Source organism: Nestor notabilis, unplaced genomic scaffold (genome assembly GCF_000696875.1).
Source record: "Nestor notabilis isolate BGI_N333 unplaced genomic scaffold, ASM69687v1 scaffold2532, whole genome shotgun sequence".
Lineage (NCBI taxonomy): Eukaryota > Metazoa > Chordata > Aves > Psittaciformes > Psittacidae > Nestor > Nestor notabilis.
This window is the reverse complement of record NW_009917692.1, coordinates 37,332-52,415: the sequence shown is the minus strand read 5'-3', so window position 1 is coordinate 52,415 and position 15,084 is coordinate 37,332. Positions and strand designations below refer to the sequence as shown.

Below are 15,084 nucleotides of genomic sequence, written 5' to 3'. Positions count from 1 at the left end.
ATTTACTCACAGGATCCAAGATCAAGGAAGGCAGGTCAGGTTGTGCAAAACATCCCCTGGAGCAATTACCACACATCAACCACATAAGCCACGACTATCTTAGATCTGAAAATTCAAGCCATACCACTCTGGGTCAACAGAGACTCCAGCTCTTTTAAAACAACACTCCCATTTTCCACAGATTTTCACATCAGATTTTTTAATGCAGCATTGTGCTGCTTGCAACAGTGGAGTGCCTGTAGCAATAGCAACAGAAGCTGGCAGCCCATTAAAGAGGTTCAGCAAGGCATACAACCATAGCGCTTCTGCTCCTCATACCAGTGTGGCTGCCCTGACCTGGAAGAGCTGCCCTGAGAAAGGAGAGCGGAGCTCAGGCCCTGGGCTCTGCCATTCCTAGTCCCACCATGCAGTCAACCAACAACAGTGTCAAGCAGTGCCAGCTCCAACAGTGCTGTGGACATGGGATGTGGGAATGAGACAGCAAGCAACTAATTCAGCACAGACTAAACAGCAATTAGATGACGATGTCTGCCACTAAAGGCTCATCCATGTTCGGTGCATGGGCCCAACTGCAAAAGGTTCTCATAACTCTCTCTCCTCCTCCTGAGCAGCCTACATACATGTTGCTCTCCTTACAGTATTATAATGTGGACCAAAACTTTTTATAAAAGCAGAACTCATTGAGTTTAATTTTTGAAAATGAAAAATAAATTCATAAATTTGCTCTACACAGGAGAATCCCACTTCTGTGATTCCAGTTCAGTTTTTAGAGCAAAGCAAGTGCAAAACTGCAAAGCAAGTAAAAAACTGCCTCTCTGCAGGGAGCATGTCATGAACAACATCCACCTAGGAGTGCCTCAGCTTATTTGCAGCTCATCTTCGCAGTTTCAACCTAACAGGAAACAGATTTCGTGTAGCTGTGAGGAGTAGCAGCTCTGTGACCTCTCCTTTCAGTCTCCAAGGATTCAAGACACGACTGCCACATTGTCTGCAGAACAGTACGAGTCTCTTCTCACGTTGTCAACACATTTCAAGTCTGATCAACTGCAAGTTTCTTTTCCAAAGAGGATTTGCTTTAGTTTAGATAATTTTCTCCTATACAAATAAACACCAAGTAAAGCTATTATGTCACCAGCTCCTTTTAACAGGAAGAACAAAAGCTAAACAAAACTGAATTTCTTCATTTTGGACTAGCATTTCTCTGTATTTATTAATGCCTGTATACCTCCAAAATCACTAGGGTGACCACATTTCAACTGAAGGAAGATCTCAAACACGCTCAGATTCTCAAGTGTGTGTAGATCCGACATGCTGGAGCCCCATTATGGAAACAGCATGCCATAAATCAGGAATCGGCTGTCAGCAGTATAGTGCGTCACCTACATTAAGGGATTTCCAAGATGTAAAAAGAATGTAACTACTTGAATTGAAAAGATAAATAACATAAAATAACATAACACAATGCAAGGAACAGCACAGGTACTTAAAAATGAACAAGTTTCTCAAATGTGAATTCCGAGGTCAGTTAGCAGCTGTCAGATACTTTTAACCATGCATGAGAAACCCACCGTCATCGTAGATACATGCATTTGACCCCAGTTAAGCTGAACAAAAGCGGCAAAAACTGGATGAACTAACAAGTGCCTCCACCCTCAGAAAACTCCCTTTTATCATCAGGTTTCCGTTCACAGCAGTTGTGAAGTCTTTTTCAATAAAGCAGCATGTAATAGAGATTACCACATGATCCTTATGCAAATATCAGATGTATTCATTATAGTAACAACTACATGATTTTGTCTCTCAGCCATGTGCAATATTTGTCTCTGGTGTGCAAGGAGAGCAGCCCTAAGACGTGAGCTTTGAGTAGCTTGGGGGAGAAAACCTTCGTCTCAGGTACTTGAGTACGTAGAGGGGAAGACAGCTCACCAGAGTGATGACGGTGACTTTCCACAAGAACGATAAAGTTGCAATGAAGTAAACATCTGTATAAAGAAAAGAGCACAAAGTCAATGAATATGGGAATTATGTCCTGGAATAGGTTATAATACCTCAGAATCTTTGCAAAGATAGTTGAAGCATTGTTCAATATAGAGCTGGTATACCCATATGCACGAGATGCAGATCTAGCCCATGCGAAGTTATCCTTATTGTCTTCAGTTAGCAAAGAGCTTTATGGAAGAAGTAGTGACATCTTGTGGTTCCTGCATGAACACTGGAAGCAACCCTAAGGACCTGATATTTGCAATTAGACAGCTACTGGGCGAAGCTGGAATTTGTCACCCTTTTCCTTTAGCCAGGGAAAAGGATTAGCTCTGTTTCAGGCAACTAAAAAAACTCCACCAACCAACAACCAAACCCGTGACAGAGGGGCACCAATGAAGGAGATAAAATAAGTTTTAGAAGGCAGCTCCTTCACCCAGTTAAAAGATGAAATCTTTCAAACCAACAATAGAGGCTTCAATCTGTAGTCTCAAATTCAGTTTCCTTATGGAAATAAAGAACACTGTTATATATGACAGCTGATATGTGGTGGAGCTCTGAAAGTACAGATGACATTCACTGGGCAGCACATACTCTACTGACCACCTTTACCTCCTCTAGCATTTTGCTGTGAGAAGAAACCATCAAATGCCTTTAAAGTGCAATTAAATAATGCAGCTTATTCAGGTCTGAGATATTGTCATTGTAGTTATTTTTGGCTTCATAATCAGCCTTTAAGCTCAATTCAGCTCCTTACAGTCCTGTTACTATCCAGGTTATAAACTAACTGATTGGAGAAAAGGCATTTAACCTTACCAATAAATTCATGTAGGAAGACCAGAGAAGCTATGTAGCAGGAGAGACTAAGCAGCTCAGCCACTATCATGAGCCAGTGCCACGTCTGGATTGTCAACGCCACCATCAGTAACTCGGTGAGAATCAAGGAAGTGAAGGAAATGGCAACAATATGGACAAATTCAGATTCAAAGAGGAGGAGTGCTCCATACATGATGATGCTGCCTGCAAGGAAATGGAACATTTGGGTATTTTATTCAAACACCAGTTTAAGCCCTAAAACCCTCTGTAAAACCCTTAGGTCTTGGAAAGGCTGAAACATAGTCATGTCTTGAGACTGTTTTTCTGAAACCTGATTAATGTAATGACAATGAATCAGTTACTATTTAGGAGACAGAACTGATGAGAAGACAGGGAAAAGTTACAGCTGAGGTGCCCAGACTGTTATAACAGTCTATCATATTCATAGACACATGGAGATGGGAAATTAATACACGCTATTTTGGCAGCTGGAGATTTCTAACATCACAAAACTCTATCTTTCTCCCAGAAAAGCAGTTGGTCACTACTCAGAAGCTAAAAGATATTAAATACTTCTAAAACCTACTGCATTGCCTCAGTGCCCAGATGGAAGCAAGGTGCTGAAAAGCTCAGTGGATACAAGTTAGCCTGTCTTTGCACTACTTCAGCCAAGGTCTCTCCCCCTTACACTTCCCCCTAGAAGGAGCACATATTAAAGCACTGTTAATGATGCATTGTTTCATGCTCCTATTCTGGCTAGCCAGGCAATGCTCACAACGCTCCGCACGGCCACCTGCACAAATAACTCATGTTAGCAGCATGAGTAATCCGCACCAACATCCATCACACTAGGCTCATTTCGGAAGGGAAAACCTGCAAGTGACTAGAGCTTGAGCCACAAAGTTCAAATCCAGCTGTGAACTTTCCAAAGTTTAGGACTGCTCAAGTTTTTGGTCAGGCTCATCTCTGCTAGCAACTAGCCCAATCGTTTGGCCTGCTGTTTTCTAGTTATTTAGCACATCAGAAGTGAAGTCACTTTAACCAAATATTGTAACCAGATAGTGGTCTTAGCTCAAGAAGAAATCTTTCCCTCAATGCATCACCCTCTGGCTTTAGCTTTCCACCACTTGTGAGTTTTCTATAAATGCCTTGGCTTTGCCATCATATTTGTACAGCACCAGAAGGCCATTATCCCTGTTGTAGGGTTCTACCATATTAAGTTTCAGAAAATAATGCTAACAGAGGTTTTATATTCTTGGATTCACTCCCTACTGAGGATGGCTGTATCCATTATATCAGTAAGAATTATCTGCTTATTTTGGCACATTTATTCTGACTGTTGTTCATAAGGAAATTTTGGAAAGCAAGAAATTTTGTCACAGAATTATACTGCTGTTTTAGCTCCATGTTATTTACATGTTTTCCACAATTCCCTGATTAACACCTATAGAAAGCATTTGAGTTTGATGTTACTTGATAAAAAAAGAGAAAAGTAAAGACAAGACCTATAGTTCTAGTAAGAACTATTGCCACTTCTATTACACAGGGTTTAGATAAAAATACACAAAGCTACAGATTCTGTACTTTGCATGCTGACTTAACCTGTAGGTTAAGGTTAACCTAAGGTTTGCAAAACTTTTTTAAAAGAAGGGAAGAGTCACAGGCTCTACTCTACTGATGGAGCAATTAAAGCACTGAAAGGGGATTTGCACAGAATTACAAAGGATGGTCCTAATGGGAAAAGGCACAATGATTTGAACATCTACATCGCTGCCTACAATAGGGGTTGACCAGTTGCTGCCAATATTTAGTTTTAGATAATTTCTTCCCTTGGTAATGCTACCAAGATATTCTGAAAAACAAAAAATATTTTCATTAACCCAAGGATGAATTGCTAAATTCACTTCATGTCTTACTTCAATTCCTGCAATACAAAGAAATCAGATATTCTGCACTCATTAAAACATCTGAAGGCACAGGCAGAAGTTGATTTCTTACCTTGATAGATGCTTATTAAGACCCATATTAAAAAAGTTTTGTATGATAATGGTCGTCCCTAGTGGGGAAAGAAGAAAAAAAAAAGACAAAGCTCCATGGGGATTTTCTTTTATGAACGTTCACTTACAGATTATCAGCAATTGATAAAAGAGAACCAACCAGCCCTAAGGTACTATATCTTTATTCTCAATTTTCACGATGGATGAAGGAGGCCTGGGACTGTGGAAGCTCACTGCTTGCACAGTACAGTACAACCTCATCCTTACTGCACACACGATTAATTCAACGCCAAGAGTCTCATGAGTTTAGTCATTGTACTGTGAAATACAGGATGTGTGTATACACATATATATGAATATATTAATATTATATTTCTAGACACACACAAATCACCATCATCTTGAAGGCAGATAGCTTTTTTTTCTTTTAAAAAAAGCATCTCCAGCCAACACAGCTATACCAGCACAAAACCCCCCTATGTTTAGACCAGGCCTAAGGATGGTTGGAGAATTAGTGGTTTATGACATAAGAGACAACATACAAGTGAAACCAGATGGAGACTTATTCAGGCTGTTGGAAAACAGGCTTTGCTTTTTGAGAGTATCTGTTTAACAAAAATCCTTGAGGGAAACGATCTGTTGAAGACTCAGTCCACCCTTTCCCTCTGCTAAGAAGAATGTTGCCAGTCTGCACACCCCAGTTATTCAAAAAGTTTTCCAGGAGAGGAAAAAAATTAAAGAAAACAAAAAGAAACTTAAGACAAGAGTTACCTTCCTGATATTTCCACGGTAAATAGCAAATTAAGTTTTCTTCGTTTAATGTGAAGGACTCAACTTTCATGCTAAAGCTACAAAAATGGCACAGCAACCAAACCTTTAGGTCCCTTTAGATCATACTCAAGACAAATTTCTATTCAAGAAACTATGTGATAACCTCCTCCCTCCATCAAGTAAGCATATCCCTTCTCCCCACCCCCTTTTCTGGCTTCAGGATAGTGTCAAATCCCCAACAATTTCTCTTTCTCCTTTATTTTGGAACAAATCAGTAATATTAAATCCTTAGAATTTCCCACAGAATGGAAATTCTATTTCCCCAGCCATTTTTATAAATTGCATTTCATGTAGCATTCAATAACAAACTGCCAGGAAATCTGGTTGCATCTCTGGATTCAAATTTGCCTTTAAAAAAATTTTGCTTGAAAACACATGATAAGGTTCCGTATCTGCTGGTAATATATTTGACTTTACACATTTAAAGAGTTTCAAATCACGATGAGGATCTTGCCTTAAAACTAAAACAGACAAACAGGAGTCTCCCACACCTTAAGAAGATCTTTGTAGAGCTCTGGGTACAACATTGCAACTTCTGATTTAACATCCTTGTCCAGGACTAGAGAAAACACTGGAAACATCGTGTAAATTGTGGAGTACCTGGCAAGAAGGTAGAAGACCAGTAAATTATCTAAGGCATAGATGAACAAACAGAAATGCAAGTCTTCAGAAAGGAAATACAATATTCTTTAAGTGCCAAATGACATACATGTTATAAAAACTTGCAAATGGAATGTGCCAGAGTTGTGCATGTAGGAAAAACCTTCAAGGATTTACTTTTGGAATGGCTTTTGATTAGAAACCCTCATACTCAGATGATTGGTTTAAGTATTGCAACTGAGTTGTTACAGGGTTGTTAATGGAGCCAAGGACAAGCCTATCCCAACCCCAAAATTTGCTCTACAGTTCAGGCTTGATCCTGTTTCCATCAGGGGAAATAGAGATGAATTTGCTTTTTGTATTTTTAATTATGTACTCAAAAGCATAAAGTCATAGGATAGTAAGTTTAATCCCTGTATATTTCAGACTGGAACTCATTCCTCCTGTTGAAGAGATTGGGTTGTCCCCTGCTTCTAACACTGTCAAGAGTTGGGCACTGGCTCTCACAGCTACACAGGCACAAGAGCACAATGACTGTCCCTCTGCTTTTTACTAGGATCAAGGGAACAACTCTGGGAGGATGGCTTGCTTCTCATGTTCTGAATGTGACAAACTGCCCTTTTGGAAAGCTTTCTAGAGCTGGAGCAGTGGCTCTGCTCAGTGCAGAGGAGCAGAAGGGGGACACGGATAACATACATCATCTGAAGTAATGTTGTGAAACACACAGAGTGGAGATGTGCATGCTCTGCATACTAATTAGCCCAAATCTATTCATTATGTGCAGGTTTTCCACACTATGAGTAAAAAGTGACCTCTTACCCAATGATGAGAAAGCCTTGGTAGAGAGGAACTGAAGCAAAGTAAAACACTGATGAGAAAACAGCCTAGAAAACAAAAGAAATACGTTTTTCAGGCATTAAGATATTGCACTAAAAGCAACAGTTAAAAAACATACTCTGTTCAAACTGGAACATACTTGCAGTGGGTTCAAATTCCTGAAGTGAAGACAGAAGAATGTAATATCAACCCTTTTTATTCCTACACAAACCTTGCATGAAAGCAATATTTAATGGCAAACACTGGAGAGCTGGACTTGGAAAACTTTTTGTACTGTAATTCCACAGAAAATAACAGTTTCCTCCCGTCCACAGGTCACTGGTTTGATCCAGATGTTGTGAAGGACAGGTGCATACTTACTTATGCCTCGATGATGCCTTCACAACATAAAAAGAGTGAACACTCACCAATACAAACTCCAAAGAGCTCAAGATGATTTCTTTTTTATTAGAAGTTACGGGTTTGTTTTTTGTTCTTGCTTTCAGCTGCAGAGTAAGCTAGACTGCCCCCTGAGCCTGAACCTTTTGTCTCTATGCATCCCTCTCCAACATGTTTATTCTGAAAAGGGGAGCGGGCAGAACCAGACTTCTCAAAAACATGAAGTATTTTACCCAAAAAGCATGTAGTGTTTTTTAGGAATGTATCAGTACATTATGGCATGAAAACGCAACTCCCAAAGAGTAAACCTCTGCTCTTTACTGTAACTTTCACTCAAGTCACCTCAGCTAAGAGTGGAATTTGGCTCATAAGTTCTTAAAATTGCTTTCAACTCTCCCTGCCAACTGGCAATTGTATGTATTTGTTACACTGAGGCTCTGCACACATGAGCGATGTAAATTTTGTTAGTAACAAATCTGTTTCTAAGGTTCCCTTTGAAATGGAGGGGAACAGAATGCCTCCTGCTGCAGTGAGCTGCTGAGTACTTAGGAAGGTTAATACAAGCTTCAGCAGCCTTTACAGCACAGCTCCCATGAACGCTCCACAGCACACCAGACTGAGCTGTTGGTAACCTCATCAGGGTCTGAGCCAAGTCATCCTCAGTTGCTTAAATAAGGGCTTCAACTTCAGTTGCACTATTTAAAACACACCTGAAAATAAGTGCACTTACTCAGCAGAGGCCTTGAGAGTATAGCCCTGCTTCAGATTTTCAGTATTTCCTAGCATTACTAAACAACAGCAACAACATGCTGTGCCATGTGAATATTCTAGGGTAGAATGTTTTTTGCCCAATATCAGTAACTTTCTTATGTGTCTTCATATCAAAGTAACAACCTCAAGTTCCAACTCATGAAAATTTGTAGGAATATAAATAGTTGCATGCAGAATGAAACACAGAACATTTACTTTTTGATTTGTTCTTTTCACCTCTGAACTGGAAAAACCCTCATGACAGACCATTTACCTGCATTGTACTGATGCACAGGCTCCTGTGGATGACAAACTGACTGAGAGCTGCAGACCGTTTGTAACTGTTCCTTCCATGCACCATTAGTAAACGACCCAGATGTTTAAACTGAGTGATAGAGAAATCAGCTGCAAGCGATGCCTGTTTTCCTTCCTGTGTACAACAGCAAGTAAAAGCATAGGGAGGTAATTTCATTATTGGAAACAAAGAAATATCATATTATTCAGTTATTGCTGACAGAATTTCCAAGAAAATTTGCAATACATTAGGTGGAGGAGAGCATTACCTCAGCACTTCTGCCTTCCACCATGGTTTATAAGCAGAGAGCAAAAATGAGGAGAATTCCCATTTGAACCCTGGGCTCCAATTCTAAGCAATCCTCTGGATTATGATTCACAATGTGCATGCTAACGTGACACTCATATCAAGTCAGTTTTGAACTCAAATTTTCAGTCTCAGAAGTTCAATCAATTTTAGTGTTTTGGCTCACTCCAAGCAGAGGCTTTCCACTGCCTTCAAATCCAGTCTGGTCACTCCAAGCAGCTCTATATGCAGGAACCAGAGCTCTAACCTAGAGTTTGCTTTCTAAATTAATATAAAGAGTTTTTAGTTGTAAATGTGGAATAGATGTTATCAGAGTAATTATGACTCCAGCATTTGTGGCATCTATGTGTGATTAAAAACTCCAAAACTAACCATGATGGGCAGATTCCCTGAATTTGGACAAGAACAAAATAACTAACTTGAATTCTCTTGAACAGTAGTCTCCTTTGCAGCCAAGTTATTTTTCATGATAAGGCTATGGGTCTGGTGATTATTCTTATGAAAACTTCTCATGTTCTTGCACAAACTTCTGAGGATTCATTTAAGAGTTACTTGTGAACTAGCTCCCGAGCTGCCACAAGAAGTCTTCTTAAACACGAGGTAATCTCACCTTTCCTTCAACTCCAACACCACAGTCAGCCTCCTGAATCATGCTAACATCATTCCCTCCATCACCTGCAGGTCAGACAAATGACACTGGTAGTTAAGCAACAGGGGCAACTTGCAAACCCACTAAAGACATCTGCACCAGATTGTAATATTAAAAGAAACATTTAACCCCATCAACATAAGCAGGATTTTAAACAACAAAAGCATGATTTTAAATAAAAATAATGAATTTGGAGTTTGACATTTATCTTTGCTGGATGCCTCAGCAGTTTAGGGGCAGTTGAATGCCAGCCCTCACCCCTTACCAGCTGAAAATCAGACTTTTATTTGCCTATCACCAAGCACTTGTATGAATGTAAGTTTTAGGAAGTTTAGTTTTGTTTTTAATAGATCCACAGGTCTGATCACTTTATCTGTCTTTTAAGTGCACTTACAGCTAAGCACTTACTGTATGTACCTACATTGCTGAAATAAAGCTCACAAATTAACAATGGCACTTTATCTGATCAAGTTCAAGCTCTGTTTTGCAAAGATATCACCCTAAATATTTATGAGTTTTTCATATAACTTATGAATTTTCATATTCATATTTTATGAATATTTATTCAAGTTTCCATATGCAAAACTTCATCTTCTCAACCATCCCGCAAAAAACTGTTTCCTAAATCAGCACTTCAGGGTTATTATGAGATAACATGGGACTATTCACTCAAAAGAAATAGTAAAGACACCACCCTACATGGTTTCTCATCCCTAACATAGGCCCTTACCTACTGCACAGGTGAGCTTGCCAGTCCTTTCCTGGAGCAATCGCACAATCTGGGCCTTCTGTGTCGGAGCACATCTGCAGCACACGACAGCAGGGCACTGGCAAGCCAGTTCCATGAACTCATACTCATAGTATTTCAGACACACCTAATTTAGAGAGATCAGAAGCATCACCGATGTTTGTACTAGGAAAGTTTCTTTAAAATAACATAACCCAGAGTCAGCCACAGTGTTTTGGGGCTTTAACAGCCTGAGGTGTTTGGAGCCTACCTCCAACGAGTCACCAGAAATAACAAGAGCGCAGTCGTGCTTCCGGCGGAAGGCATTCAGCTCGAGATGGGCTTCTCCACGGTTAGTCACCTGGGGAAAAAGATGGCAACTGAGGAAGGGTTTGCTTCACTGGGGTGAAAAACCAAACAAACAAGTCTCAGAGGAAGCCAAAGCAATATGGACAGGCAGCACACTGAATTATTCAGAGCACAGAGTCAGATAAACAAAAGCTCAGGGGATAGAAAGATGTGTCAAAAGGATAATAATATTCTGGGTCTGGAAAACAGTTGTGATCTAAGCACCCCTCCTGTCCCAAAGTTTGGGGTCCCAAACAAGTCCTGAGAGAGGGGTACGTGGGTGTTACTCACTAGCCTGAATATATGGATGTCCTGTGTTCGTGTCACCAAATGTGCATTCTTGGCTGTACACGTGGCTGTCTCCAACTTATCCCCTGTCAGCATCCACACCTAAAATCCAAATATTCAATGCCTTAAATACAAAACTTAACAACCACGTCTGCAGAACATCTAGAAGTATCACCTGCCGGTTCAGGCACATAAAAGGACTGTTAGAACATATGTACAAACTGTTCTTCTAAAAAGGCCCTATTTTAAAACATACAAGAAAAGTCTCACAGATGAAAGAAAGCAAAGCTTTTAAAGAGGCTGAAACACAGAAGAAATTACAAACTATGTGTAACATTTTTTCCCACCTGCAATATTTCAAGATTCTGCTGATAAACCCACAAAACTCAAGCTAAAGAATGCGTATGCGTGTGTTAATGTGTCCCACCCCAGCTATTTCTCATATGCTGAAATAAGCGGGCCCTGCTGCAGAAAGATCCCTCGTGGCCCTGCCTAAAATATGGATGATGCAACTGGGGTTAGCTCACTGCTGATGTGTGCGTCTGGAACAGACTCAGTTGGTTGTTGCTTTTCTTTTTTTTTTATTAAATATACACTGCTCCTTTTATTTTGTGCTAGTGAGGGGGGGGGTGTTAGAAAGCAATGTCAGCAGCTATAACCAGCAGCAATACCCGGTTAGAATCTGACAGGAAATTCTCTCAACAGTGTAAATATACCAGAGTTTTGGGTTTGGGGTTTTTTTTTTCCACTGGTGTTTTTATTCTTTCAAGACATTGCCCAAGAATATTTAATGAAACTTTTTAAAATATACACATACATTTATATATATTAAAAAAAGCCAAACACAAACACAAAGAGAAAAGGAAAAACCCAAAAAAACCCCACACACAAAGACTCACTTATTTGTTTAATAATCTGAGGCTGGAAAGAGATTTGATCTTAACAAGATGGTCCCAGTAATGAATCACAAGACTGCCTTCCCTCTTGATTTACTTCTTGCATGCAAGACCCTAACGAACATACCATTGCAAGGAGTGCTCTGAAGTGCCTCCCTGGCTGTGTGATGACACACTCCACACCCTGACACTGACTCTAGCCAAGGTGAAGAGAAAAAAAAAAAGTGAAACCAGCTTTGGAATAACTGGCCAGGGCTACGCTGCGGGGGGAAAAAGCTACAGTGCTGCTAAGGAGCTCTGTCTGATTCCACTCGTCTCACTTCTCTCCTCAAATCCCTGCTGTTTACAGGGATGATTCCAAACAGAAAACTCTTTTGGAAGCTTGTCCCAACCTTTGCATTCCACTTCCTACCTAAATCCCAAACACACAGCCCTGCTTTGGATTCATAGCATGGCTCAAGATTTTTGCTCCTATTGCTACTCACAGCAGAGAAACCCCAACCAGAACCTTTTACCCACTTTTCTCGCCCAAATCCGAATATTTAGTCCATTTATTATTTTTTTCCTCCTTTTTGCAAGTTTGGGATCTGACTGACAAGTTTTCCGAGATGGGAACTAAGCAGCACCACCGGTTCTCCCACCGCTGAACACAGCTCAGGCCACAGCTGTCTGAACCTTACATACTCAAGCCCCGAACACTGGAAAAAGTCAGTCCAGTCCCCGATTCCCTTGGCTCAGACCCCCTCTAGTGGCTATTGAAAAGTTGTATATTCACAGCTTCAACCCCCGCACAGGAGCTGGTGCACCAGGGACCCAACACACCCAAATCAGGCTTGTTTCATACAACATCTGAAACAAACAATTGCCCAAAAGTCTCTGCCTACACACTCAGCTTCTCTGCAGATGGAGCCAGAGCATGTTATGGGAAGATATCCTGTTTTCAGCTGGAACAGAGTTAGTTTTCTTCCTAGTAACTGGTGCAGTGCTGTGTTTTGGCTTTAATCTTGAGAATAATGCTGATAACATACTGGTGTTTTAATTGTTGCTAAGTAGCACTTGCCCTGATCAAGGACTTTTCAGTTTCCCATGTTCTGCCAGTGAGGAGCACAAGAAGCTGGAGAGAGCACAGACAGGACCTGAACTAGCCGAAGGGATATTCCATACCATAGAACATTATGGTCAGTATAGAAAGTGGGGGGAGTTAGCCAGAAGGGGTTGATCTCTGCCCAGGGACTGGCTGGGCATCGGTCAGTGGGTGGTAAGCAATTGTATTGCACACTGCTTGTTTTCTCAATTTTCATTTTTCTTTTTTTTGTTGTTCCCTGTTATTATAATCAGTATTGTCATTGATATTATTTCTATTATCACTTTATTTTACTTTGTTTCAATTATTAAACTGTTCTGATCTCAACCCGTGGGTTTTACATTCCTTTGATTCTCCTCCCCATCCTACCCAGGAAGGGGAAAAGGGGAGAGTGAGTGAGTGGCTGTGTGGTCCTTAGTTACCATCAGGGTTTAAACATCATGAGAAGAAAAGCACAGAAGGTGACATGCTTTCATGTGTTCAGTTAACATTTACTTTTTCCAGCATGTTCTGTTCCCAAAGTGGTGTTTAAAATGCATGTAGCTTGAAAGGGCCTTCACACTGCCACAATTCACTGGCTGTAAGACAGTGCCACATACTCAAGAGGGTCCAAGTGTTCCAGCTAGGAGTAACACTAGGTTGGACAGACCTTAATGCCAGCATTCCTCAGTGTCTCCAGAGTGGGTCTGACATCCGCCTGCAGCTGATCCTCCACGCCGGTGAGGCAGAGCAGCTCCATCTCCATTTCCAGGCTCTCAATGACTGTGGCTACCTTCAAGGAGCGGTCATGCACACTGAGCTTCGCCTGGACGTAGCGTGCCTGAGGACAGAGCAGACACAACCACTCACTCACACAGCCAGCCTGGAGTTCTGTGGAACACAGGGTTAACCAGTTAACCTCCCACTGTTAACTTTCATTGAGGGATACCACCTGTAATGGCTGGTGAACACGAGGTGTATGCTACAGAATAAGGTAGAAATTATTTCAGGAACTTTCTGTCATTTTGTCCCTGTCCTGTTTCAGCTGGGCAGCACAGTGCACATCACATCCTTGTGTACACCAATGCACATCAGCTGCTGAAGTGGGATCTGCAGAAACCCTGGAAACGACTCCCTTGTACCACAGGTCTAACCATGGTTTTCGCAACTAACACATCTACAATGGCAATGGAGAATCCGAGGCATTTCCAACATCTCCTCTCTGCATTTAACTTAATAGTTCTGTTTCACATTTTGCCTGTCTGGGGTAAGCAACACAGTGCTGTGTGTAGAGACCTATCTAATAAACCTCACATGTGAAGCCTGTGTTTCCATGAAACTCGGCTGGGTTATGTTGTGGTTGTTTGTAGTTTCCATGGATGTCAGAATGCAACAATGAAAACTGAAAGCCAACGTGTTTCCCCACACAAACACAACTTGTCTAACAAATGATGAATATTTGCAGAATTTATTACTGCAAAAGATTATAAGGCAGGATTCAGGAACTGTTTTGGAGGGTCCTGGCTGGGATCCAGTTTCATACGTATCACTTAAAAGGCAATTTTGACATTGAAGAATGACAATTCTAGTACGATGAGAGGCAGCGTTATCACCAGAGGTCTGTCAGAATCACTTCAGTGGTTGTTTAAAAACAAAGAAAAGTAAACAATCAAAAACTTACTTCAAAGTCTTGATACTGCTCTTCCGTCAGAGACTTCTTGGCTACAACAAGAACCCTCAGGCCTTCCCGAGCCATGTTACCACACTGGAAAGAAATATCACATTGTAAACCATAAACTCCATCTCAAGTAAGATGACTTATGCACAGCATTGCAGATTTGGCAATGTAAGATAGCAAGTTCAGAAAATAACTATCCTATTTGAGCAACCCTAGTGAGCCTGTAACATCTGATAAAGTGCATGATAAACCTGAGAGGGGAAAAAAGGAGACCTGCAATAGTTTGCAATCTATTCCAGCGATCAGAAATAAAAAATGTTCTCTCTGCTGTACTAGGGTGACAAAACCCACCCCACTGATTTAACTTTCTCCATGTCTAAGTAAATGGACACAAGCCTTTGATTTGTAAACTTCAAATCTTTGGCCATCAACTCTTTCAAATAAGACCAAGGTAATGCTATTTCTTTGAACACCAGGGTTTGGAGGTGGGGAGAATCACTAAGTGAAGGTACTTCTATGAACTCTGTGTCAACATTACTACTAACCTGACAAAGATATCCCAGTATAAACCTGTCCAATGTAGTTTTGAAACTCGACCTTTCAGTCTACAATAAATACAAACACAGGATCGAGCCCAGGACAAAT

The 15,084-nt window shown here is 40.8% G+C and overlaps 1 protein-coding gene across 1 annotated transcript in view; it reads right to left on the bottom strand.

The window, feature by feature from the left end:
- Positions 1-1,845: 1,845 nt before the first annotated feature.
- The window catches only part of ATP9A (ATPase, class II, type 9A), a gene marked incomplete at its 5' end in the record, with an annotated part of 48,360 nt that continues 35,121 nt past the window's right edge, over positions 1,846-15,084 (bottom strand). The window contains 12 exons of the mRNA XM_010009355.1: positions 1,846-1,982; positions 2,797-3,000; positions 4,795-4,852; positions 6,116-6,224; positions 7,044-7,108; positions 8,464-8,619; positions 9,401-9,465; positions 10,170-10,314; positions 10,438-10,527; positions 10,806-10,904; positions 13,432-13,602; positions 14,443-14,526. Of these exons, the coding sequence (XP_010007657.1) occupies positions 1,846-1,982; positions 2,797-3,000; positions 4,795-4,852; positions 6,116-6,224; positions 7,044-7,108; positions 8,464-8,619; positions 9,401-9,465; positions 10,170-10,314; positions 10,438-10,527; positions 10,806-10,904; positions 13,432-13,602; positions 14,443-14,526 (1,383 nt within the window). The remainder of the gene's footprint in view (positions 1,983-2,796; positions 3,001-4,794; positions 4,853-6,115; positions 6,225-7,043; positions 7,109-8,463; positions 8,620-9,400; positions 9,466-10,169; positions 10,315-10,437; positions 10,528-10,805; positions 10,905-13,431; positions 13,603-14,442; positions 14,527-15,084) is intronic.